Genomic DNA, 22478 nt, shown 5'->3' with positions numbered 1-22478 from the left:
GCAAATTGTAGGTTTGTGTTATTGATCACAAAAGTGAGTTTTTGTGGTGGAATTTAATGCATATATGTGTCTACAATTGTGATTTCTGCTCGAAATAGTCTGCGTCAAAGCACTTGATGATGCTGAATGGCTGCTCTAATTCATTTGTCAGGCACTCTGTAATGATATCAAATATGAGGTTATTTATATCACCCCACCAAAATACAAGAATGAATGTCTGATCAAAGTATTCCATTGATGTGTGCAGCCTGCCTGAGGAACTCCCACTTGGCCTGTTTCCCCTTAAGGGCCATGCGAGCTGATTGGCCGCTGGTCACGGTGGTCCCCTGATGAAGCCGATCAGCAGCCCACTTTGATGTCACCCGCAAAGGTCGGCCCGAGTGAAGTCGAGAGCGCTCGCTGATCAATGAAACACGACGCCTGCTTTGAGCCAACGTCATCGGTGGCAGGCTCGGGAGAAATCTGACCTTTTGCCTCACGCGCCCCAAGTAAGTTCAATTTTCTCAAATAAATTGAGCGTGCTTTTGGATGACTTGTTTGCGAACAAGTTTGTACATTTTTTACTCAGTCCAACACAGTTTGACACCACGACCACCGTCATTGTTGGCGTGTCCTTGCATTGGCTTTCATTACATAAAACCAATTTTTGTTTGGAATTGTGTCCGGCCCATTCAAGAATTTGGTTTCATTCCCACTTTGTGTGTTGTGAGTTGCAGTGGGCCGTTGTGCCTATGGCTTTTATTGATCATACAACACTGGCTGATGTGAATTCGATTGCAACATCCTCGACGACTTGCCCAACCCTGCCCCGCCACCCCCCATCCCCCACCCTTCTTCAACCTGCTACACCACTTTGTGCATTTGTGTGTCATATTAACTTCCTGACCCTGAGGCAGGAAACTGCATGAGGATGAGAACTGACTTGATAAATGGTTTCAAACTTCAAGAAGGTCCTTTTAAAAAAAAAACAAAAAAAAAACTTCTCCACGTATATAGATGTATATTCTGTTGAAGGCTGGACTGCAACTGCCCGCTGAGCAGTAAATAATTTTATCTTTGCACAGACGGGCCATGTCCCCATGTGGTCGGCTACCACATTTTTACGGCGGTGTCCCAGAATTTACGAGCGTTTCGTTTTCATCTCCCTCTCTTCTGCTCGTGGGCCTCTTCATCATGGAGACAAAGGAAAGGTGGGAATGAAAAGTGAACGTCTGGAGGGAAACAGCTGTGTGGACTGCAGCTGCATGGGGAGCCGCCATTAGCTTTGACCTGACCCAAAGGTGTAAATTCTCCATTAATGACGCGTCAATTAGCTTGGCTGAGCCTTGCTGGCACACACACAAGCGGGAAGCAAACGTGTCTATTATTACGGTGGCCTGTTTCCAAGCTGTGATGAATTTCCGAGCCCCTCTTATGAAATTATTCTCTCGTTAGGAACCGGATTAGCCATCTGCCGGGCTCGCTGGCACGAGGCGCATCAAAAAGAATTAGCGGGCGTCGAAAAAGGCCTTGAGTGTCCAAAGTATGTATTGGTTTGGACAAGGCTGAACGATGGAATTAGATTCACATCGTCAACTCTCATTGACATCTCGAGTTAATTTCTTATAGCCTGCATAAATCATGCACTGGGTTGAGTGAGACTCGAAATATTTTGAACACACGAATGCCTTAAATCGATTTGATATGGGCAAGAATTCCGATCCCGATTTTGTTTTGGAACGCAAGTGTATCTAATGATTGATTGAATTTTTGCACGGGCGGTCGCACACTTGAGCAATTCCCGACGACGTGCAGCAAATGCGCGGCCGGCCGCCTCGGCAACACACGTGCGGGTGGCCTTGTCGGAGGAGGGAGTCGGGCTATTATTGTAATTTGGAAGCAACTAGACAGTAATCCCTTCTGTTTGCTGGAGAGGAAAGATCGTCTTACTCCTGCCCGGCCCCTCTTTGCACGGCAGCTTTGGCTGGAGGTGACCTCTACAACTGATCCAAAAAGTCTGGACGGCCCAGAGCTGGTTGTGTACGTCATTATCGGCTCATGCTCTGCCTGTTCATGGTGGTCTTCGTCAGATTAAGGAACACGCTTCTTTCTGTTAGCAGAAATTGCTAAGGCTAGCTGGAACTTGCTTGCTATCTGCACATCATTGTCCTCGCCACGGGTCCAAAACTTTCAACTCAAACGTCTCTGTAAACCGTACCCGAACCCACATTTAAAATGGTCGCTTACAAATCTGCTCAAGAAGTTGTTGTAGCGGAAGTTTCTTGTTTAATGCATCACAGTGGCTTCCAGACTCTGGAAGCGAGTTTTCTCCTTAAGTTAGCAAAGTGGCATCCTTGCCATGAAGCATGAGCAAACATCCGCCACTTTCTCCAAGAATGCCGCGTGTGGTGATGAACCTCCAAAGTTTCCCCACAGCAGTGTCAGAAACTATTTACAGCCATATGGCCCATGACACCGGGTCGCGGCTGCGTTTCAAGTAAAACCACCAGCAGGCCCTAAAAAATTCTTGCACACAGGCATGGTACAAATTCTAGCATTAGCACCTTGCCAATTACTGCCACTCGTTTTTTCAAATAAATTCCTTCCCGATGTACGACTTCCAGCACTTGGAAAAAAAAAAAAAGACTCATTGCAAGCCACAGCGTAGAAAATATCGACAATTCACACCCAAAGTCGTCGGAGACACTTTTATGACCCCTGAAAACATTTTTAATGCAAGCCACCCCCAAAAATGTCAATAAATAGACATTTCTCCATTCTTGCATGCACGAGTTGTCATTAGCAGCAGCAGCGAAGTCTTCACTCCAGCCATGCCGCATTTGCTGAGAGGAAATAACTGGCGGCGAAAAACCACATATCAAATCGTCACTCCTCGCCGGCCGCGTTAACTTTCCAAAACGAGTTGCTGCGCCTGGCTCGTAGCCGCCGCATATCGCGGCCCACGGCAGCGGCTCGTCTCTTACTGCTCCTTCAAAGGCGACGGCGACCTAACTGGTCCCGCATGTTACGGGCCCTCAAGAGCCATTTGAGAGCTGCTTTCAATGGAGCCAGATCAGAACCAATTGGTGATCGTGATCCAGTTACGCGCAGTGGCAACGCCGGCCTTCTGCTCACTATGTGCAAGCAGGACTTTTCTCTGATACGCTCGGTGCAAAAGCAACGCAAAGCAAAAAGCGACGTACACTTTGTAGCATGGCTAACAAGACTGGCATGCGGTTCCTAGTTCGGCCAGCCCTCAAATGACATACAATAAAGGCGGTTTTCAAATGATGCCGCACAGCAAAGCGCATGTCCGTCCGTCCGTCCGCACCGCAGTTTTTGACGAAAGGCAGTGCTGAGGTCGCGTTTCACCATTACGGTTTAGCTAGCGTGAAATGTGTGGATGAGAAGTGCTACGAATTGCAGCCCGGGGCAAAAGGAAAAAAAAAACATCTGGGATCACGCACGCATATAAGAAGTGTAGTGTGGAGGGCTAAAACGCGCATAAGTAATCACGCATCAAGATGGGGGCGATTGACCACAACAACAATCTCACACACGCACACACACACACATGTCAGAAAAGTTTTTGCTGTCAGCAAGATGCCCTTTTGGCAACACATCCACTCGATTGTCTCATGAATGTATGATGTGCCTTGAAATCCGAGAGCCCACCTACTGTTGATTTAAAGAATAAACAATTGCCAGCCTCTTGCTTTCCAATCGAAGATAATCATTCACTAATTCAGTTTTGTTTTCCTGATTTTCTGTAAAGGTTCATGAGTATTAAAGGCATCCAAAGTGAAAGACGCCTGGATGAGTCTGGAAGTGGCTTCATCTCCGCTTCTTCCTCTGAGGTAACAGGATAGATGTAAACAAGCAATTATTGGCCGGGCCGTCATTGGCGTCCGGCTAAGCGCTGCGGACGGCCAGCTTCTGGCTTTAATAACGGAGCGCCCGTCCCAAATCAGCCCCTCGTGGTGCTCGTATCAGGTGGAACGCTCGCTGCAGGACTTCCAGCGTCGCTCGAGTCCCCCGATGGAGCATAGGCTTCGGCGACATCTTGCAGCAATCAGCCGAATCGGCGAAAGGTCGCGGCGGAGGGCCGAGCGGCGGGAGGTTGCGAAAACAGGCGGCGAGACTATTAAGGGAAAGGCGAGCTGCATTCATCAGTGCTGGCAATAATTCCTTCTCAAGAGTTTTGATCAGGCTTCGTTTGTGGCCAAGAGATGTTTACAAACACTGTCAGGGGCCCCGGCACGCCACCCTGGGGTGCTCCGTTGCACTCGCCCCACCATCTTTGTCGGTGTCCGCACTATTCATTTGGTATATTTTTTGATTTTTGCGACAACAAAATAGGTTTAGGCCAATGAATTAGGAAAATGATGCCATGTGGAGACATTTTAATTTTCAACAGTGTGGACAGGAGAGTCTTTTTAAAAAAGTGATTTAATGATATATTACTATTGTGTGCATTGTTGTCCCCATTAATATTATCGTTAGCTGTGTTTGATCACTAAACTTGTTTCAAAATGTGCTCTACTACTCTAAGCTTGAAATGATTTCCAAGTACGACTTTCTTCTTGCCTTTGATTGGCTAAAATTGATAGTTTTGTTCGTCACAAGACAACCTGCTCTTTTGTTTTTTTGCTTGTGTTCGAGTTTGAATTCCGTTGGTAAGGAAGGATTACCAAGTTTTGTATAATGAAATGAAACTTTTGGATTTATCTTAGATTTTTTATTTTTCATGTTTGCAATGCTGTGTGGACACGGCATTGTTTTTCTCGCTCAGGATTTAATTAATTTATTTACGCTCATTCTGTCATCTGTGCCTCTGCGTGGCTAAGTCACTTTAACGCAAAAATGAAACACAAAAAGCTCCTCTTGTAAAAACGCTCAAACAATGAACTAGTTCAAGTGGTTGGAAAGCAACAAATTTGCCACAGCAATGTAGGAACACAATTGTTTTTAAACTGGCTTGATCAGGGTTTTTTTTTATAACACCGCAAATTTTATTCAGAAATAGTTTTATCTGTCCCTAAATGTATTTTCAACAAGGAGTTCAAAAAAGGTTTTTGAGATATTTTTCTTATTTCTTCAAGTTTGTTCAGTGTCCTATGACGTTTCAGATAAATCACCTGTTGCTGAACCCTTAATTCAGAAATACAATTAAATTATGTATTATTATTATTATTATTATTATTATTAATAATCTATATATTTCTTTCTTTTTAAATATATAACTTTGTTTACCATGCTATTCGTGTGTTATGTAGTCATTGTAATTTCTGACTGTAATAGATTCGGGCAGCGGTAATTTATTTCAATCCGTCAATCATTCTGACCAAAACAAATATAAAATAAAGACAATAGATTAGATTCCTTTTTTTTTTTCTAAAGAAAAATCCTACTCAAGTGTTTATCTGAGTGACGTGAAATGATTGAAGTGTTGATAGTTTCTCAACTTTCTGGTCTGTACTTCCATGCACTTCAAAAAGAAAAATCAACAGGAGTTTTCTAAATCCAAGCAGACTTTAAAGCGCTTGACTGCATCCCAGTTTCATAGAAATTTTTCTTTTTTTTTTAAATGAAGAGTTGTGCTAGTGCTGAAGTTTTCTTTTTTAGGTGAGCGCAGCACCTCGTCCTTTTGCGCGCTCCTAAGAGAGACGTGCGCGCCCCCGTCACCAGACGTTCTTTGGCTCCTCCAGGTGTCCGTCAAGGGTGAACATTTCAAAAAAGCGTTTTGGATGGTAGGCGTGTCGACCGGGAAGAATGTTACCTCCACCTCCACACGCGTCAGGTTACTTTTTTTTTTTTAGTGACAGCGTCACCATGGCGAATAATTCCACGCCGGGCTATTGTGTAGTGCGCGCCGTCCCTGGGCTCGGGTGACCGACCAATCAGGCTCCGCGTCCACGCGTGTTTGCCTGCTTGGAATAATATTTTTAAAAGGGAGCTCCGCCACGAGCGCTGCATGAGAAACAAGAGGCGCAGGAGGACGAGAAGAGCAAGAGCGGCAACTTTTTCTTCAGCTCTTTCCCGCATGCAGCAACTCTGGAGCAAGGACTGACTTTGTTGTTTATTTAATTTTTCCCTCACTCGCCAGTCGCCACTCGCGCACACCCCCGCCCCATGGCCGGAGCGGAGCGTGACCTGATCGCGGACTTTGGGCGTTGAGCGAGCGGGGTCCCCCCCGCGGGCACAAATCGGGCCGCCATGTCCATGCTGCCGACTTTCGGCTTCACGCAGGAGCAAGTGGCGTGCGTGTGCGAGGTGCTGCAGCAGGGCGGCAACATCGAGCGCCTGGGCCGCTTCCTGTGGTCGCTGCCGGCGTGCGAACACCTGCACAAGAACGAGAGCGTCCTGAAGGCCAAGGCGGTGGTGGCCTTCCACCGCGGCAACTTCCGCGAGCTATACAAGATCTTGGAGAGCCACCAGTTTTCGGCGCACAACCACCCTAAGCTGCAGCAGCTGTGGCTCAAGGCGCACTACATCGAGGCGGAGAAGTTGCGCGGGCGGCCGCTGGGTGCCGTGGGCAAGTACCGGGTGCGCCGCAAGTTCCCGCTGCCGCGCTCCATCTGGGACGGCGAGGAGACCAGCTACTGCTTCAAGGAAAAGAGCCGCAGCGTGCTGCGCGAGTGGTACACGCACAACCCCTACCCGTCCCCGCGCGAGAAGCGCGAGCTTGCCGAAGCCACCGGACTCACCACTACGCAGGTCAGCAACTGGTTCAAGAACCGACGCCAGCGAGACCGCGCCGCCGAGGCCAAGGAGAGGTGAGCGAGCCAGCGATCCAGCGAGGCAGCGAGCGAGGACGCGCCGTCAACACGAGAAACTCTCCTTCCCAACCTCGCTAAAATCAGCAATCATCTGCCAGTAGACGCGTAAAAATCCTCAAACGATTACATCAATTCCTGACTGACCATTTTACTCCCCCAAGTCCCTGTCAAAATCATTCGGAGCGCAAGCTAAAAAGACCCTTGCTTGTTACAAATTTGTAAGACTATGGGGCAAGAACACACTGTTGACAACAACAACAACAACAACAATAATAATAATAATGATAGCATTGTTGTGGACATTATGGATACTTATTTTTTGCATATATTGCCTATATGAAATTATAGCCATAAAGGTGGAAACATCAACACAACCAAAATGTTCACAGAAGACACTGATTGTAAAAACGATATTTTACTCTTGACGAGCCATTCCAACCACAACTGGGGCCCTGGCTGAACTTTGAGACCCCACAGCCAGTCCAGTTGTCATTGAAAGAGTGCTCATTATAAGCACCCAAGCTCTCCATAAATTTAAGATACCGAGTGGGGGGTGCTTTTTTATTCTTGTCCGAGCCAAAACGAGTCCATAAAAAGAGCATTATAGCAACCTGATACATTTCGTATGCGTGGCTGCGTCCCCAAAAGTTAATTTCCTTGTAAGAAGTTGCTGTGAAGCTCTTCTTTGACCAAGTCGACATACACTTGAGATCTTCTTGAAGTGCTTGGAATGGATGAAAGCAACCAAAATGAGAGGCCAGCCAAGCTCTCGGCTGCTGCTAGAAGTAGAATTGACTTGTTTTTTTAAGTGAAATAAGGTCACGCGTGGCATTCAGAAAAGTCCAACCTCTTGCCGAAGATGGAGCACACAGAAAACACCTCCAGTTGTGTGTGCCAAGTGGAAGAAGACATGTTGCTGTCAGGTGTTTGCTGCATGCATGCTTGCTGGGTGTCTTCTTTCACCCCCAGGCCACTAATTCGAGGCTGAAAGCTGCAAATCAATCACGTCTTCCCAGAGACAGAAAGGGAAAGAGAGAGAGCAACAAGTTGCTCCTATACGAGTTTTCACAGCAGATAGATACTCTAAATAAAAACTGCATTCAAGAAAATAATGCAAACATCCCTAAAGCAATTCTCTGTCATGTACGTGTTTTGCTATAATACGTAACATCATATATATAATCATAATGCACGCAAAAAAAAAATTTTTGCAACAAATTTTTAGCAGAATTGGTGAAAGATCGGGCAGATTTTTTTTAATAGAATCGATTACAGAGCCATCACGTTATTTTCATTTTGTTTAATAATTGTGCTTTTCTAAATGCCTTCAGTATGTAATTGTTTGTAACGTAACTATTATTATTAATTATTGTACAATTCTGCACACATTTTACATACCGGTAAAATTTTTGTAAGACGTGTAAAATAATTACAAAACAATTTTAGTAAGATTCGAATACAATACAATACACTGTAAATTATATTGCCTTGAAATTTTGAGTTGACCCAACTTTTTTTAACAGTGGAGGGGGGGAGGGGGAGTACTTTCATCGTGTACATTAGTTGCAAATGATTGAAAGTGATTTGCAACCTCCAAAATAAATGTTGTTCTTATGCGTGCAACTGGTTCAAATTTATATATTCTAGGGAGGCCTACTTTTCCCCAGAAAAAAACATTTTAGTAATAACCATTAAGAACGCGAAGTTTCATTTGTTTCGGTTAAAAAAAAACTTTAAAAGGAAAGCTTACTCACAATAGCTGGGGTGTATTATTATTATCCATCCATTCATTTTCTGAATCGCTTAGTCCCCACGGGGGTCGCGGGTGTCGCGGGTGTGCTGGAGCCTATCCCAGCCGTCATCGGGCAGTAGGCGGGAGACACCCTGAACCGGTTGCCAGCCAATCGCAGGGCACACAGAGACAAACAACCATTTGCACTCGCACTCGCACTCACACCAAGGGACAATTTGGAGTCTTCAATCGGCCTACCAAGCATGTTTTTGGGATGTGGGAGGAAACCGGAGTGCACGGAGAAAACCCGCGCGGGCCCGGGGAGAACATGCAAACTCCACACAGGGAGGGCCGGAGGTGGAATCGAACCCGCACCCTCCTAACTGTGAGGCGGAGGTGCTAACCATGCAGTGCGTCACCGAGCCGCTGTTACATTATTATTATTATTATTATTATTATTATTATTATTATTATTATTATTATTATTATTATTATTATTATTATTATTATTATTATCATTATTATTATTATTATTATTATTATTATTATTATTATTATTATTATTATTATTAATTCGTTTATTTATTTGTCTATTTATTTTATTTTTACTATAATTAGTAATAGCGCTCGCGATGTTTTGAATGTAATTTGAAGTGCGTCATGACCAAACATTCAGCGCCCTTCTGTGTTTACAGGGAGAACAACGAAAACTCAAACAACAATAACAACAACAGCAGCAACAACAGCAGCAGCAGTAACGCACTGACTTCGTCGCTGAACGGAAATAAAACTCTTTTGGGCAGCTCGGACGAGGACAAAACGCCCGCGGGCACGCCGGACCACCACACGTCGCCCAGCCCTGCACTGCTGCCTGGCTCGGCCGGCGGCCAGCTGGCCCCCTTGCACGGCCTGCCGCCCCCACCCGGACCCAGCGCCGTCCTGGTGTCCGGAGGTGGCGGCGGCGGCGGTGGCGACTCGGCCCACCAGCACCACCAGCACCACCACCACCATCATGCTCCCCATCATCATCTTCATCATCATCCTCATCTTCCTCACCACCACGGGTTACACCATGACACCATCCTCAACCCCATGTCGTCCAACTTGGTGGACCTGGGTTCGTAAAGGAAGGCAAAGGAGGACACATGTTTACCCTTTTTCATTTTTAAATATAAAATATGCAGAAATGTGCCAGTGGGATTTTTGTGGGCGACGGAAAAGCACTTAATAAAGGAAACCGTTTTCTCTTCAATTGGCTACAAAGGTGAGGCGGGTCCATTTCGGTGGAAAAAGACCGAAGAGCAAAATGTAACTCGCCAAATTGTTCAAAACAATTCAAATCGTACAAAATGTCTTAATAGTTGCTAATTCTTTTGGTAGGTGGATTAGTTTTGTTTTTCTTCGTTTACAGGGTTTTCCAAGAGAGCCCAACTTTTTTTTTTTTTTTCATGCGGGGAGTGAAATGCGAGTCGTACGTCCTCCTCAAGTGTGAGTAATCTCTTGATACGATGGTGATTATTATTAATATTGTTTGGACGAAAAAAAAAGACTGCATGTGAAGTTGACACGATGAAGCCTCAAAGGGGTCGCCTATAGTTTCTTATAGCCTTTACAATAAAAACACAAGAAATGTGCATTAACTTGGACCATTTCTTTCATTCGACGCCCCAACCCGCCGTTGTTTGATAAATCTCAGCAAAGCTCACAAACAAACCACACGGGAAATTACTGGATTTTCTATTTGATTTTACGATATTTTGTCCCTTTTGTATGTCTTATCTTGTAAAAGAAAAACTAAATAGAGATCAGTTAAACATTAATTTGAAAGTTTTCAATTCATTTCCATTCAGCCTAAATGAAAGATGTTAGCTATATTTGTATGTCCTATTCAAATGTGAAATTTCCCAAATGTTGTTTGAAAGTAACACAAATATTTGATACAAATGAATTAAATGTAAACTGAACGAATTGAGTGAAGCCTAGCTAATGTTCTATTTTACTTATTCTAATTGTAGGAATGAGTTGAATTCATTTTTTTTAATCAAAATTGTTCACTTGAAAATATATACGAAATCCCGAAATCACGATGACGTCGCCGCTGTCCCATTTTGGTGTAAATGTTAATCTTGTGTTTTGTAGAAGCTCGTAGTAAAAAAAAAAAAAAGAAGCATTGTCAATAACACGCTGACGTCAACCGCGTCACCATGGCAGCGTGTTGTAAACGCGATGTTCTCCCACGCAAATGAGCGTGTAAAAACTCTCGTAAAAGCCACAAAACGCTTCTCGTGTGCATGGGAAGAATCACCATGCAGGAACACTTTGACACTTTTTTAATCTTTCAATCATGTCTCCCTGTGAAACGGCAAATGTTTATCAATGGAGGGGAAATGCATCTTCCGGGAAAACACTAAAATCAGTGTGGGTTGTGCGTGTGTGTGCGCGCGTGTGTGTGTGTGTGTGTGTGTGCGACACGGCTTTCGTTGATTTAAAAGTCATTACTGTGTTTGACTTGAAAGCTGCCATTCAAATATCATTTTGTGTTGTTGTTGACTTGAGCTATTTTGTCCGGTGTCAGCTTCAACTTTCCGTCTGCGTCCAAGATAACTTGAGCGGCAATTAGATAGCTTGAGTACACTTTTTTTTTTTTTTTGTCGTTGCTGTTGTTGTTTTTGACTGGTCGCTGTCAGGTGCAGCACGTCAACATTCGAGTGTGACACATTTCTGGTTCCGCTGGGGAAAGTCTTCACTTAGCTCCCCATCACAGGGGTCAGCGGTCAAACGTTTATAGCATCCTAGCAGCTCAAAATGAGACGGAGAGGACTTCACACTGACTGACGATTAATGGCTCATGGTAGAAGCATCAAAGGTCTGCATGTCTGTGTGTGGAGGGGCAAATCTTTAAGATATCAATTCGTGACGTTTATGGCAACATTGTTAGCACAAGAAAGCAAGCAAGTTGTTTGCTCCAAAACAATTTGTCTTTCTATTTTTTAGTTGGGCAACAGTAAAGAAACTTGTTTTTTGTGTGTTGAACATGCACAAAAGTCTATTTTCACACAACTAAATATTTCATTAAATTGCCCAACAACTTTGTTGCCAACTTTCTTTCTTTAGAGACATAGGAATAACTAAGATTAGTTGAATAATTTCAAAGGACACCATTCCAAATTTAAAATTGGTAACTTTTTTGTACATTCACTGATTAAAAGATAATTGTTATTTTGTAGTTGTAGAGCCCCTGAAGTGGCGGAAATAAAAATCGAATGTTTCTTGTGCGTACCAGAAAGTTTCTCCTATGCACAATAAACTTTGACATCACACGACATCAAATTAAAACCATCATTTGCTCAAAACAGATTGCTGGTTATTCCAGTTTTGTTACGTTCAATGCGTAGTGTCAAATAACCAAATTAAATAAAACTAAATTAAGCATATTCTAATCACATTTGGCTCATTATTTTCATCCTGAAATGATATTCCTCTGCGGATGAATGTGTTAATTAGCTGACAGCAGCTAAGCCAAAACATCAGAAAAAAATCCTACTATTACTTTTTTACATGTGTGTGGTGTATAACAATTAATTCTGTACAAAATGTAGTAAATGTTTGTCCCGCCGAGAAGTATTTTCAGCATTACACTTGGTGTAAAGATTTTAATTAATTTTGTGTCCCTTTTCACTTGTATGAAGAATTGTCAGGGAATATCTGGACATGGTGGTGGTCTCCCGTCTCCTCGTCCTCCTTGTCCACCTTTACGTTGAGGTGCACATGCAGCACCTTAATAGACCCGCACAACGAGTTCCATCTCTTCTGCTGCTGCCTGGAGACATTTTTGACTGCAGGCTATAAAACAGCTGTGTGTGTGTGTGTGTGCGTGTGTGTCTTCGTGTGTGCGTGTCTGTGTGTGTGTGTGTGGTGATATATTGTGTTACAGTCAAAAAGTGGAGCAAGATGGCGGCTGCTGAATGTTGCAGGAAGAAAAAAGTGGAGGTGCTTTCCCTCGTGGTAGCCGTGCACGTCTGACCTCCATTTGGATGCCATTCAAGCCGTCTGATGACTTTTACAGCCATTGTCACTCGATAGCGTCCCACAAAACAAGTCGGCCGTGACGATTACCGCCACCTTTCTGGAGTGTGTCGGCTCACTCGAGGAGGCCTGTTAAAGGCTGCAGCGTCGGCACCGGCGCCTCGAGAGAGGCCCAAGCTCGGCAAGTACTTTACGAGCGTGGAGTTCTGCTAGTTTGCGACAGTGTTCCCAACCACTGACAAGAAAGCAGACGATCCGGTCGGCAAACTTTTCTTCAGGACAAAATGTTCTTGCAGTAGATGTCAGAAGGTACAAATGAGCTACTTGTTGCTACTCATGCAAGAGATTTTTTCTGTTTAACATTTATCGCCCAAAATTACAATACGATGAGCAATTCCACTTCAAATATGGAGCCGCTTGATTCCAGCAGGTGATTTCGAATGGGACTCGGCGAGGGAAAAGAGCTGCTGCCAAAGTGAGAAGCAAGAAAGGCCGGCGATTTCAAAAAGGCAAAAAGACGAGGAAAGACGGCACTGCTTCAAATGACTTCCACTCCACTTTTCCTGAGCGACTCCATCGATAGCCTTTGTCGGTTGCCAGTTGCCTGAAATTTTGTTTCCAGACCGGAAATACATCACAAATGTCTCATCACTCATTATATTCATCTGGCTCGTCTGAAAATAGATATTTCACAATCGTGATACTGTAGGATTATTTTCCCCATGTCGTCTGTGTGTGTCTTGGCAGCGCCCAGGCAGCCTCTGTTGGCCTGCAGCCATCCCCACTTATTCCTACAAAGTGCGTTTCTTTTGTGTGTGTGTGTAATCCTGCGATTATTTTCCACTTTACCTAAAATGAGTTGCTCTGTTTCTTTTATAATTTTTTACTCCAACATCTGACATGAAAAATACACGGGAGGGGGGGGCAACAATAACAACCAGTAAGACAGCAATAACTGTTTGTTTTTCTTATTCAAGTGTGAATTCAAGTGACTCAAACAGGACGTGAATTTTACTTTCATCTAGTGGCCACTGAGGGGAAACATGTTCAGTGCAGGAAAGTTGATCGTTTTTATTTTTTTTTACTGTAATTTTCTTAAACATTCAAATAAACAGATTTGCATTCCTTCTCTACTTTGGTTTATTGAACAACAACAACAACAACAAACACAGTAATCCAATTGCCATGAATGCTCCGGGCAGATTTTGTTAGTTGCACGTTTTCATAAAAAAGTCAATCCGTTTCTCATTTGTGCTTACTTTCCCCTCATTGGGCCTTTGATAATTTACTGTGTGCATGTGCGGACGGCTTGGTGTCGCACTGATTAGCACGTCCGCCTCACAGTTAGGAGGGTGAGGGTTCGATTCTACCTCCGGCCCTCCCTGGGTGGAGTTTGCATGTTCTCCCGGTGTCCGCGTGGGTTTTCTCCGGGCACTCCGGTTTCCTCCCACATCCCTAAAACATGCTTGGTAGGCCGATTGAGCACTCCAAATTGCCTCGAGGTGTGAGTGCGAGTGCGGATGGTTGTTCGTCTCTGTGTGCCCTGCGATTGGCTGGCAACCGGTTCAGGGTGTCCCCTGCCTACTGCCTGATGACAGCTAGGATAGTCTCCAGCACTTCTCCGTTTTCGCACTTGCCATGCTTGTGGGCTTGATCCAAAAGCAATTGAGGCATTTATTGACATGCAGCAAAAATGCCACTAACTAATTACACTGCAAAACACTGCATTGAACATAGCAAAAAAGTGAATGCGGTGTGTCAGTGACCATCAAGATTCCTTATCCACCCTTTAAGCGTCGTTGCACACTTGACATGACACACGTACACACTCATGCAATGAAAGTCCACGTAGAGGTGAGCTGCATTTTGGCAGAACTTGTGTTAAGCTACTTTTCGTGTTAAAAACCGTACTCGTCTTTTCGAATTCCAATGCTGCCCTCTGCTGGTTTACTTGGTCGTTGCATTTCATCGAGAATTGTTTTATAGGTCAATTTCTGGAGCCGTTAACGTTTTTTTCTACGCAGGCAACCGGCCACTTTATTAGGTACACTTTATTAGGTGTTAGAGGAGCTGTTATTTTAACATTCTGTTCTCCCAGTTGAGTTTGTTTTATATTGTTTGTTTTGTTTGAATGTATTGTCATCAATATGGAATTTAATGTGAAAATTCCGTTACCGCTAGATGGCAGTATAAAGTTGTGAGTATCCATAAAATAGACAGGCAGCTCTGTGCGGTGTGTAAGATAATATCTTCCTGTGTGTGCATTCATGCACTTTGCAAGTTTGTACGTGCACGCACACGCGCACCTGACATTTAACTGAATGAATCAATGTGTGAGGAGGTGACATGTTAATCCCCCTCATACAAGCGCGCACACAACATCTGCGGGTTTTAAAGGCCACCGGGCATGTTGGGCAGCCGCATTACAAGTTGCAAATCAAAAGAGAGTTCAGAGAGACAGATCGGAAAGCGTTTACGTCACCATTTATGCGACGCAATTTTGTCTGTGAAATTCAGTTTGATACACCTTTACGGTATTTGGGCTGTCAGACGTTGCAAAATTCATTAAATGTTCCAACATGGTTTGACTATTATTTATTTGTAACTTCCGTTATGTTGGTCTTTGGTGGGTTTTTAGCTGGCTCTGCAGGTGTACCTAATGATGTGTCCAGTGAGGGCAAAATCGGTCAGTCAATTGGCAAACTTCAAGACATCTCCGCTAGATGGCAGTCAAGGAACACGTTTGGCTTTTCTCTGGTTTACCAAAGGGCCCTCACGGTGTCCGAGCGTGTGTGCGCGCGTGCGTGTGCGTGTAAACTGGGAGTGTCAACCGCCTTTATCCATCCCATCTCGCCTCGAAAATGGGAATTGAATTGGTAAGGGCAAGCGAGCATTGGTCAATCCCTGACCTTTTGTTTGGGCTTAGTGCACAAAAAGGCTGCGTCACACCAGGGGAAGCTTTTGGCCTGGCTTGAAATGAATTCAATCTCTGCTATTGATGCCATAAATGTGCCGCTCTGTAATATCGGGCAATGTGTATTCTACAGATTAGCTTCCTAATCAAGCGTTTTAAGCAGATTGTTCGTGCAGGTCCACGCCTGACATATACGAAGCAATATGTTGGCTCAAAATGACTTGGTCCACTATGTTGGTTTTAGTGTGTTTAGCGTGAAACGTGTGCACGCAAAAGGCCCGTTTTGTCATTTTAGCTTGCAGGAAAACAGTTTGAACCTTGCAGTCAAAATGTTGCCGCTGTTGGCATCGATGACTGATTCACAGAAGCACTTTAATTGCTTTTTTTTTTGTTTTGTGCTGTATAATTTACATTTACCATGAGATGACTTCATTTAGTGAAGTTACAATTTATTTGTATTTTAAGTTATGTTTAACCCGATTTAATCAATAATCATTTCGAATTCCTAGTGAAGGTGTAGAAGGTGTGAAACCAACTTGACATCTTGGAGTTCGAAGTACTTTCATTTTTTTCTAAAACTTGGAGTATGTCTTGAACGTCGGGCTTCCCAGTGCAGACTTGTTTGGCTCGGGTGATTTTGTGACGTCATACACACGCTCCTTAAAAAATGTGCAATATGGTTTAACACTAAGCTAATTTGCATGTTCTGTGCGAGAAACACAAACAGAGCCGCAAAGCAGATGGCGGCGGCAGGAAAACACACTCAACATGTTTTGCCATTCAATGCTAAACATATGCTTGTGTTACAGCAGGCGTGCGCGTGTGCGTGCATCTGTGCGCGTACACGTTGGCTAAGAAGCCCTGAGAACGGCGGGAGAAAACACAGGTGCTCGCTCGGGTTGCATTTAAGCTGCTCAGCCCTCTGTCCAGTCGGTGTGCACAGGGCGAGAGATCACAGCTTTCACCCACTGGCCTCCCACAACAACGCATGCGCGCGCACACACGCAAAAGCCGGGCGCGTGCACGTGCAGCTCAACACATGCACTCGCTCGAGTAAACCTGCTGCTGCTGCTGCTGTGTTGGGATACTTTCATGTTCTGCTTGTTTTTTTTTAAAGATGAGCCTCGTGTGTGCCATGAGCACACTCGCGCGCATACGCACACTTTGAGAGTAAATACCGTCAAGTCTGAGCATCAAAATAATAGGAGAGGATCTTCAAACTGTAGATGGAGGCGGGTGCGCGTCATGTTGGAGGTCTGTGGAGGGGCGATCGGTGGACAGCAGCAGGTGCACGGCGCGTGTAATTCACTTCTGATCCTGAGTTAACTTGCCAAGTGTAACATGCATGAATGAGATCACTGGTCACATCTAAATGAAAGAATAATAACGAATATTATATATTGTATTTAAAGCAATTGAACAGTTGAGTTCTAAATGGTCCTTTTTTGCAGATATTTGAGACAACTGACAGTCTGAGACGACTCGTTAGACAAGCGTCATTCAAGGCTTTTCGTCGCTCGAATGGCTTGTTCAGGTGTGCGTGATGCTTTTGTGCGTTGATGTCGTTAGAAACAAAACGGAAATGCACGCTATTGAGAAGTAACGAGTCCAGTTTGCAACTTATATGCAGAGGTCGAGAAAACCAGGGCGGAGCAAGTATTTCTCCGCGCCAGACTTTGGCCTACCTCATAATAACACCTCCCTCCCTTCCTCCCTCATTGCATGCAACCCCCCCTCACCCCCACTGTTAACTTGGGCGAAAATGTCTCGCACAGGATCCACATAACACGCAGAAGCCCGAATCGTCACTTAGATGTCTCGTGACAAGTTGAAGTGGCAGGAATTCAAGGCAAAGGTGTAAAAGGTGTGCTTGCGCGCCGTGTGATCGTCTCACATTCTTGTCGTCTAAGTATCACACACACAGATTACTCCTCGCTAAGTTCTTTTGTGTGCTGATCCATATTTGACTTGACACATCACGAACACGAGCGCCACCCCCCGCCACACACACACACACGCACGCGCGCACACACGCACACGCACACACACGCACACCGTGACCCCATGCAGAGACGCACCCACGTATGCTTTGCACTGACACGCCCCAAACATCCAAGGCCTAATTGGACTTCAGTATGATGTTGAACGAATCATGAATATATCTGAGCAATATTTTAGAAAGACCTGCACGAATGCACGTCAAAAAATATATACAAATTGTTACGTATATCTGGCGGGGTCCCCTCGTGCCTGTTTTCTTAATGCTTCTCAAATTTTTAACAACGAAAGTTTTAACTTTTCTAAATTGTCAAGTTAATGAATGTAACATTTTCTGCATGCCTTTAAGTAGCCTACTAGAACATATTTTTGCGTACGCAGCGGCCTAACTTCACAACAAATAATATAATTGAGTAACACATGTGCGGAGGTTTTGTTTCTATATAGAGAACACTTTTTTGGTTTAAGATTATTTTTGTCAAAATGACTTCACCAACGTGTGACGAAAAAAAGTGACGTGTGTCATGTTTATTCCAAAAAAGGCTGCTTAATTCGGACAGAACATTTGTTATTTTTATTCTAATCCTAAAGATAGATGAAATTATTTTAAAAGATTTGGGATAGTAATACTTTAAGTAATACATGCATGCACTCAAAAAATTCTTAATTGTACATGAGGAATATAATGCATTAGGAGCTAAATTATTATTATTATTATATCTATAAATAATAATAATAATAATAATAATAATAATAATAATAATAATAATAATAATAATATATCAGTCATATTATTATCATTTCTATTAATAATAATAATAATAATAATATTTTTATAAAAACAATTTCTTATTGTTATGATACGTTATGCCTTCTCGCTGCCTCCTGTAGCAATTATTGACCATTTTTTTTAGACTATTCTCTTGCGTTCCCCAAACTGACTGACCCAAGATGCCACCCACTTTTTGTCTCTTCAGAGCAGAGTGCGTGCATGTGTTTTTTGCATTTTGGACCCCCCAACCCCCCATAAAAAGCGGTAGCACCAGGACAGTAGGCTCTTCAAGCCACACTTCAAGCAACTCCCCCAAATCCTAAAAATGTCCTGTGACACATGTTGAAGATTTGGCTAAGAGAGTGAGAGGGAGAGACTTGCTGGGCAGAAATCCCCCTCTTTTTTGTTTCTTTTTTTGGCGCGGGTGGGGGGGGGGGGCTTCAGGGGTGCTTGTGGTTCCGGGAAGAAAAGATCTTTTGAGAGGTCCACAATAGCAGATTGGAACAGGGGAGGAGCCCCATCGCGATTAGGCCATTTAATGGCGCGTTTACTTAATTTCGGCATTCAGTCACAACGATAAACAAAAGGTGCAAATAGCACTCGGAGCTTTTGGTTTGGTTTTGGGGCTTTGTGGCGGTCGTTTACATTGAAGGCGCGGTGTACCTATTTTAACGCAGCAAACATGACTTTTTTTTTTTTGCTCGTGCGCGAGGAAAAGCTTTAGGTGAGTTTTGTAACCTGCTGCAAGCCACCTTAAGCCTGCTGAGATGAGCCTTAATGCCCCCGTGCACAATCCAATCATCGTCCAATATGAGCAGAAGTTGAGCCACTTATGGACACACTCACTCCAAAAGCATTTCAATTAAATATTATATTTGATTATTTAAAAAAAAAACAACAACATAAGATCCTATGATATTCACATATAAAAACATGATTTGAAGGTGAGGAGGAGGAGAAAGGTCCACGTAGTGATATGCGCAAATGTCACATACAAAACAGACAGGCTGAACTTGAGCACGCGTGAGTGTTTTCGGTCTGGGGACAAATTGGAGGAGGAACACCAAGTGAGTGAGGGATGAGGGGTTCGTTATGTACAAGCATATTTCTACACTTTTTATAATACAGCGCGGGAGAAAGATAGCCTTTGTTTTGTTTGTGTTTCTTCCTTCTTTTTCTTCTTCCGATATACATCCTCCCGTATATATAAAAATTGAAAATAAAAAAAACAATACATTGTTTTGACCCCACACAGGCAGTGACAAAGTAATATTATTGTTCACTTTTTTTTGAGGAACGACAACAAAAAAGGTGCTTACGACTTGAAATGATTGTCTGATGAACAACACCGAAATAATGCATCTGGTCTGCGTGACGTCGTCACAAAAATAACTGGTCCAAATGTGTTTATTCCCTCTGCAGCTCGATGCTCCTCTGGATGCAAAATAATTGAAAAGAAAAAAAAAGAAAGGACTTTTCATGCAAGTCTAGTATTGTTGGCGTATGATGAAGAGGAGGAGGGAAGGCGTATATAGCCTGGCTCTTTTTTCTTTTTTTGAAAGCGCCTTGAATAATAAAAAAAAAGCACGTGCTTTATCTCTTTTTATGTCATATTTATAACGGTCCTTTGCACTCCTCCATCCGAGTCTTTTTTCCCCCCCTTTCGGGTCCATTTTCCCTGCCAACAATTCTCTTGTTTTGTTGCATGGTGGTGGTTATCATACGTCGCACTCGGAGTCACTGGAGGTGACGGACAGGATGGAGGTGCCGGTGTCCACGCGCTCCGTCATGCTCGACACGCTGGTGGTGGGACTGGCCGCCGTCGACGGCGACTCCGCCGAGCTGTGAGGGGTCAGCCCGGCTTCGGACAGGGAGCGCATGCCGCCCGCTCCCATGGCTTGGTGCTGCAGCCTGAAAAAGCAGAAACGGCAATTAGCCTTTAGCAAAAAGAAGCCGCTTTCACCAGCAGCACCCCTCCTCACCGAGCTCCCCTTTTGCAAAATGAGGGCGCAAAGCTTTTTCTTTGCTCCCCCCACCCCCCACCCCCGCCCATGCAACCCCGCAACCGGCCCCATGCAGGGCAAGGAAAGGCAAGGCTGCCTCAGTAAAGCGCTTTTCGGGCACAAAACACGGCAGCAAATGTGGTGAGATTTGCCTGCCTGCCTGGCTGCCTGCCTGCCTGCAGTGATTGTCCACCACTTTCTCTCGTTTGCCCCGTGTGCGTGTCCACGAATGAGTGACGTGGAGGTGGTCGCAATCCTCCTAAAATGTTGCCCTGCAATCCACTCACCATAATAACTCTGGCCGGCGTGCTGGATGAAAATATCAGCCTGGAAAATAATAACTGCATGCGCGCTTGTGTGTGCGGCATGAAAACTGCCTCCAGCTCATCTGCTTGTAGATTTGTTGTCGTTGTTTTTTTAATCAATTATGAATACAGTGATAGCACACTTAACGTTATGAATTCTGCCTAGTCTGCCATTGCTTTGAAATCTAGCAAATATATTTTCGCTGATCCCCAGCACGAAATCGTGTGGCTTGAGAACGAGGCAAAGTAACGAAAATGGGAGGCTTTATTGAACACAACAATAAGATGTCGTGTAAAGTGGTTTCATATTTGAACGGTTTTTGTTGTTTTAAAGTGCTCTATAAATAAAATTCAGTTGAACAATTGTGTTCGGATTCACCAACAATTTGTTTTAAAGCGCAAAAAAAAAAAGCCCTCTATTGAAGTATTTGTGAACTCCTTTCGACACATTGCAAATATACTTTTAAAAAAGTAGTATAGGCTAATATAAATAATCTCACGTAATTTAGGTTACTGTGAAAAAATGTCGAATTACAGTTTAAAAAAAAAAAAACTAACGTAATTCCATATTTGATCGTTTCATCAAAACAAGAGTAAAACACAACAATAATTGCATTTTTAGTGCAAAGCCGATCATAAATTCCTGTTTGAAAATTTGTACTGTCCCCTTAATTGTTTCTATTTAATTAAATCAAACGTATAGTTGAAGCGAAATGAAAAATCAGCGTTTTGTCGACTGTGCGTCTTGGGCCACTTTAGGACATTTGCAGGCGAGCAAAGGCGACCTGCCTGCACGATCGTCAGCAAATCGACGGCCGTCCGCCCCGAGCCGCTCTCGCGTCGGGGACTTTCCGACAGCGGCCCGGCCGGTTCGGAGTAGCGTCTCGAAGTCAAATCTCAGCGCGTGTCGGTCCTTGGCACCAACCTGTTTTTGGCCGCCGCGGCTCTGTCTCGTTGCCTTCGGTTCTTGAACCAGTTTCCGACCTGCGTGGGAGTGAGTCCGGTGGCTTGCGCCAGTTCCCTTTTCTTGCTGGGGTTGGGGTAGGGGTCCTGCAGGTACCATTCCCGCAGCAGGCTCCGCGTCCGCTCCTTGAAACAGTGCGTCTTCTGCTCGCCGTCCCAGATGGTCCGAGGCAGCGGGAACTTCTTGCGCACGCGGTACTTGTCCACGGGACCCAGCGGGCGTCCGCGCAGCTTCTCGGCCTCCTGATAGTGCGCCTCCAGCCACATGGCCTGCAGCTTCCCGTGCGAGTCTTTGGTGAACTTGTGGTTCTCCAGGATGTGGTAGAGGTCCCGGAAGTTTCCCGTGTGGAAAGCCACCACGGCGCGGGCGCGCAGGATGGACTCATGCTTGTTGATGGCCTCGCAGGCTCCGGGCGCCACGGGCAGGGACCAGAGGAAGCGGCCCAGCCGCTCGATGTCGCCGGTCTCCTCCAGCGTCTCGCAGACGCTCGCCACCTGCTCCGGGGAGAAGTTGAGCGTGGGTAGCTGGAACATGGACAAGTCTTCCGGGGACCTGGCGGCGGGCGCGCTGTTCGCCAGGAGCAGGGGGCGATCAGCGAAGTTGGGCAGGAAGAAATGGGAGGGATAAAGCTCTAAGGGCGATCGGAAAACCATGGAAATGACCTGAGAGGGAAAGCCAAATTACCGAGAAAAAAGAGGGGGCGACGAGCCCGACGCCGGCAGCCGCCGCCTGCACGGCCGAGTTGCGCGCCTGCCTGACGAGAAAAAAAAAAAAAGCAGATCGAATGATTCAATGGCTATCGCCTAATGACACCAGCCTCATAATATCTCCCCCCTAAATCCGCCGTTGAGTGTAGCATTGAAACATTTTGTTTCCCTTTTCTATTGGTCTTCTTGGTGTCGCCGCGCCGTTGCCATGGCAGCGCTGCCAATCACTGTCAAGCGTGCCAATCATTAGCCAGTACGTAGCGCGAGGCTTTCACCACCGGTGCCGCGTGCACGGGGGG

General features: G+C 44.8%; 2 protein-coding genes and 1 long non-coding RNA gene across 3 annotated transcripts; 2 read left to right on the top strand and 1 right to left on the bottom strand.

Annotated features, from left to right (window-relative positions):
* Nucleotides 1-253: 253 nt before the first annotated feature.
* Nucleotides 254-5086, top strand: LOC133158721 (uncharacterized). The gene is made up of 3 exons (XR_009715274.1): nucleotides 254-488; nucleotides 3755-3836; nucleotides 3951-5086. It is a non-coding gene; the product is annotated as an uncharacterized LOC133158721 (long non-coding RNA).
* A 695-nt stretch (nucleotides 5087-5781) lies between these two features.
* On the top strand, nucleotides 5782-12147 carry six2a (SIX homeobox 2a). Its single transcript, XM_061286083.1, has 2 exons — nucleotides 5782-6755; nucleotides 9186-12147. The coding sequence occupies exons 1-2, from the start codon at nucleotides 6196-6198 to the stop codon at nucleotides 9613-9615; spliced, it is 990 nt and encodes a 329-aa protein (XP_061142067.1). The 5' UTR covers nucleotides 5782-6195; the 3' UTR covers nucleotides 9616-12147.
* A 6969-nt stretch (nucleotides 12148-19116) lies between these two features.
* On the bottom strand, nucleotides 19117-22217 carry six3a (SIX homeobox 3a). The gene is made up of 2 exons (XM_061286089.1): nucleotides 21434-22217; nucleotides 19117-20111 (listed from the first exon to the last, which is right to left on the bottom strand). The coding sequence occupies exons 1-2, from the start codon at nucleotides 22123-22125 to the stop codon at nucleotides 19919-19921; spliced, it is 885 nt and encodes a 294-aa protein (XP_061142073.1). The 5' UTR covers nucleotides 22126-22217; the 3' UTR covers nucleotides 19117-19918.
* Between the last annotated feature and the right edge of the window lie 261 nt (nucleotides 22218-22478).

This window comes from Syngnathus typhle, linkage group LG8 (assembly GCF_033458585.1).
Source record: "Syngnathus typhle isolate RoL2023-S1 ecotype Sweden linkage group LG8, RoL_Styp_1.0, whole genome shotgun sequence".
Lineage (NCBI taxonomy): Eukaryota > Metazoa > Chordata > Actinopteri > Syngnathiformes > Syngnathidae > Syngnathus > Syngnathus typhle.
The sequence above is the reverse complement of the archived record's forward strand: the minus strand, read 5'-3'. Positions and strand labels throughout refer to the sequence as shown.

Excerpts from the sequence above, each read along its gene's own strand:
- six2a (XM_061286083.1), top strand. The coding sequence starts at position 6,196 with ATGTCCATGCTGCCGACTTTCGGCTTCACGCAGGAGCAAGTGGCGTGC. Across the intron at positions 6,756-9,185 it reads GCCGCCGAGGCCAAGGAGAG|GGAGAACAACGAAAACTCAA; the intron begins GTGAGCGAGCCA and ends CTGTGTTTACAG.
- six3a (XM_061286089.1), bottom strand. The coding sequence starts at position 22,125 with ATGGTTTTCCGATCGCCCTTAGAGCTTTATCCCTCCCATTTCTTCCTG. Across the intron at positions 20,112-21,433 it reads GCCGCGGCGGCCAAAAACAG|GCTGCAGCACCAAGCCATGG; the intron begins GTTGGTGCCAAG and ends CTGCTTTTTCAG.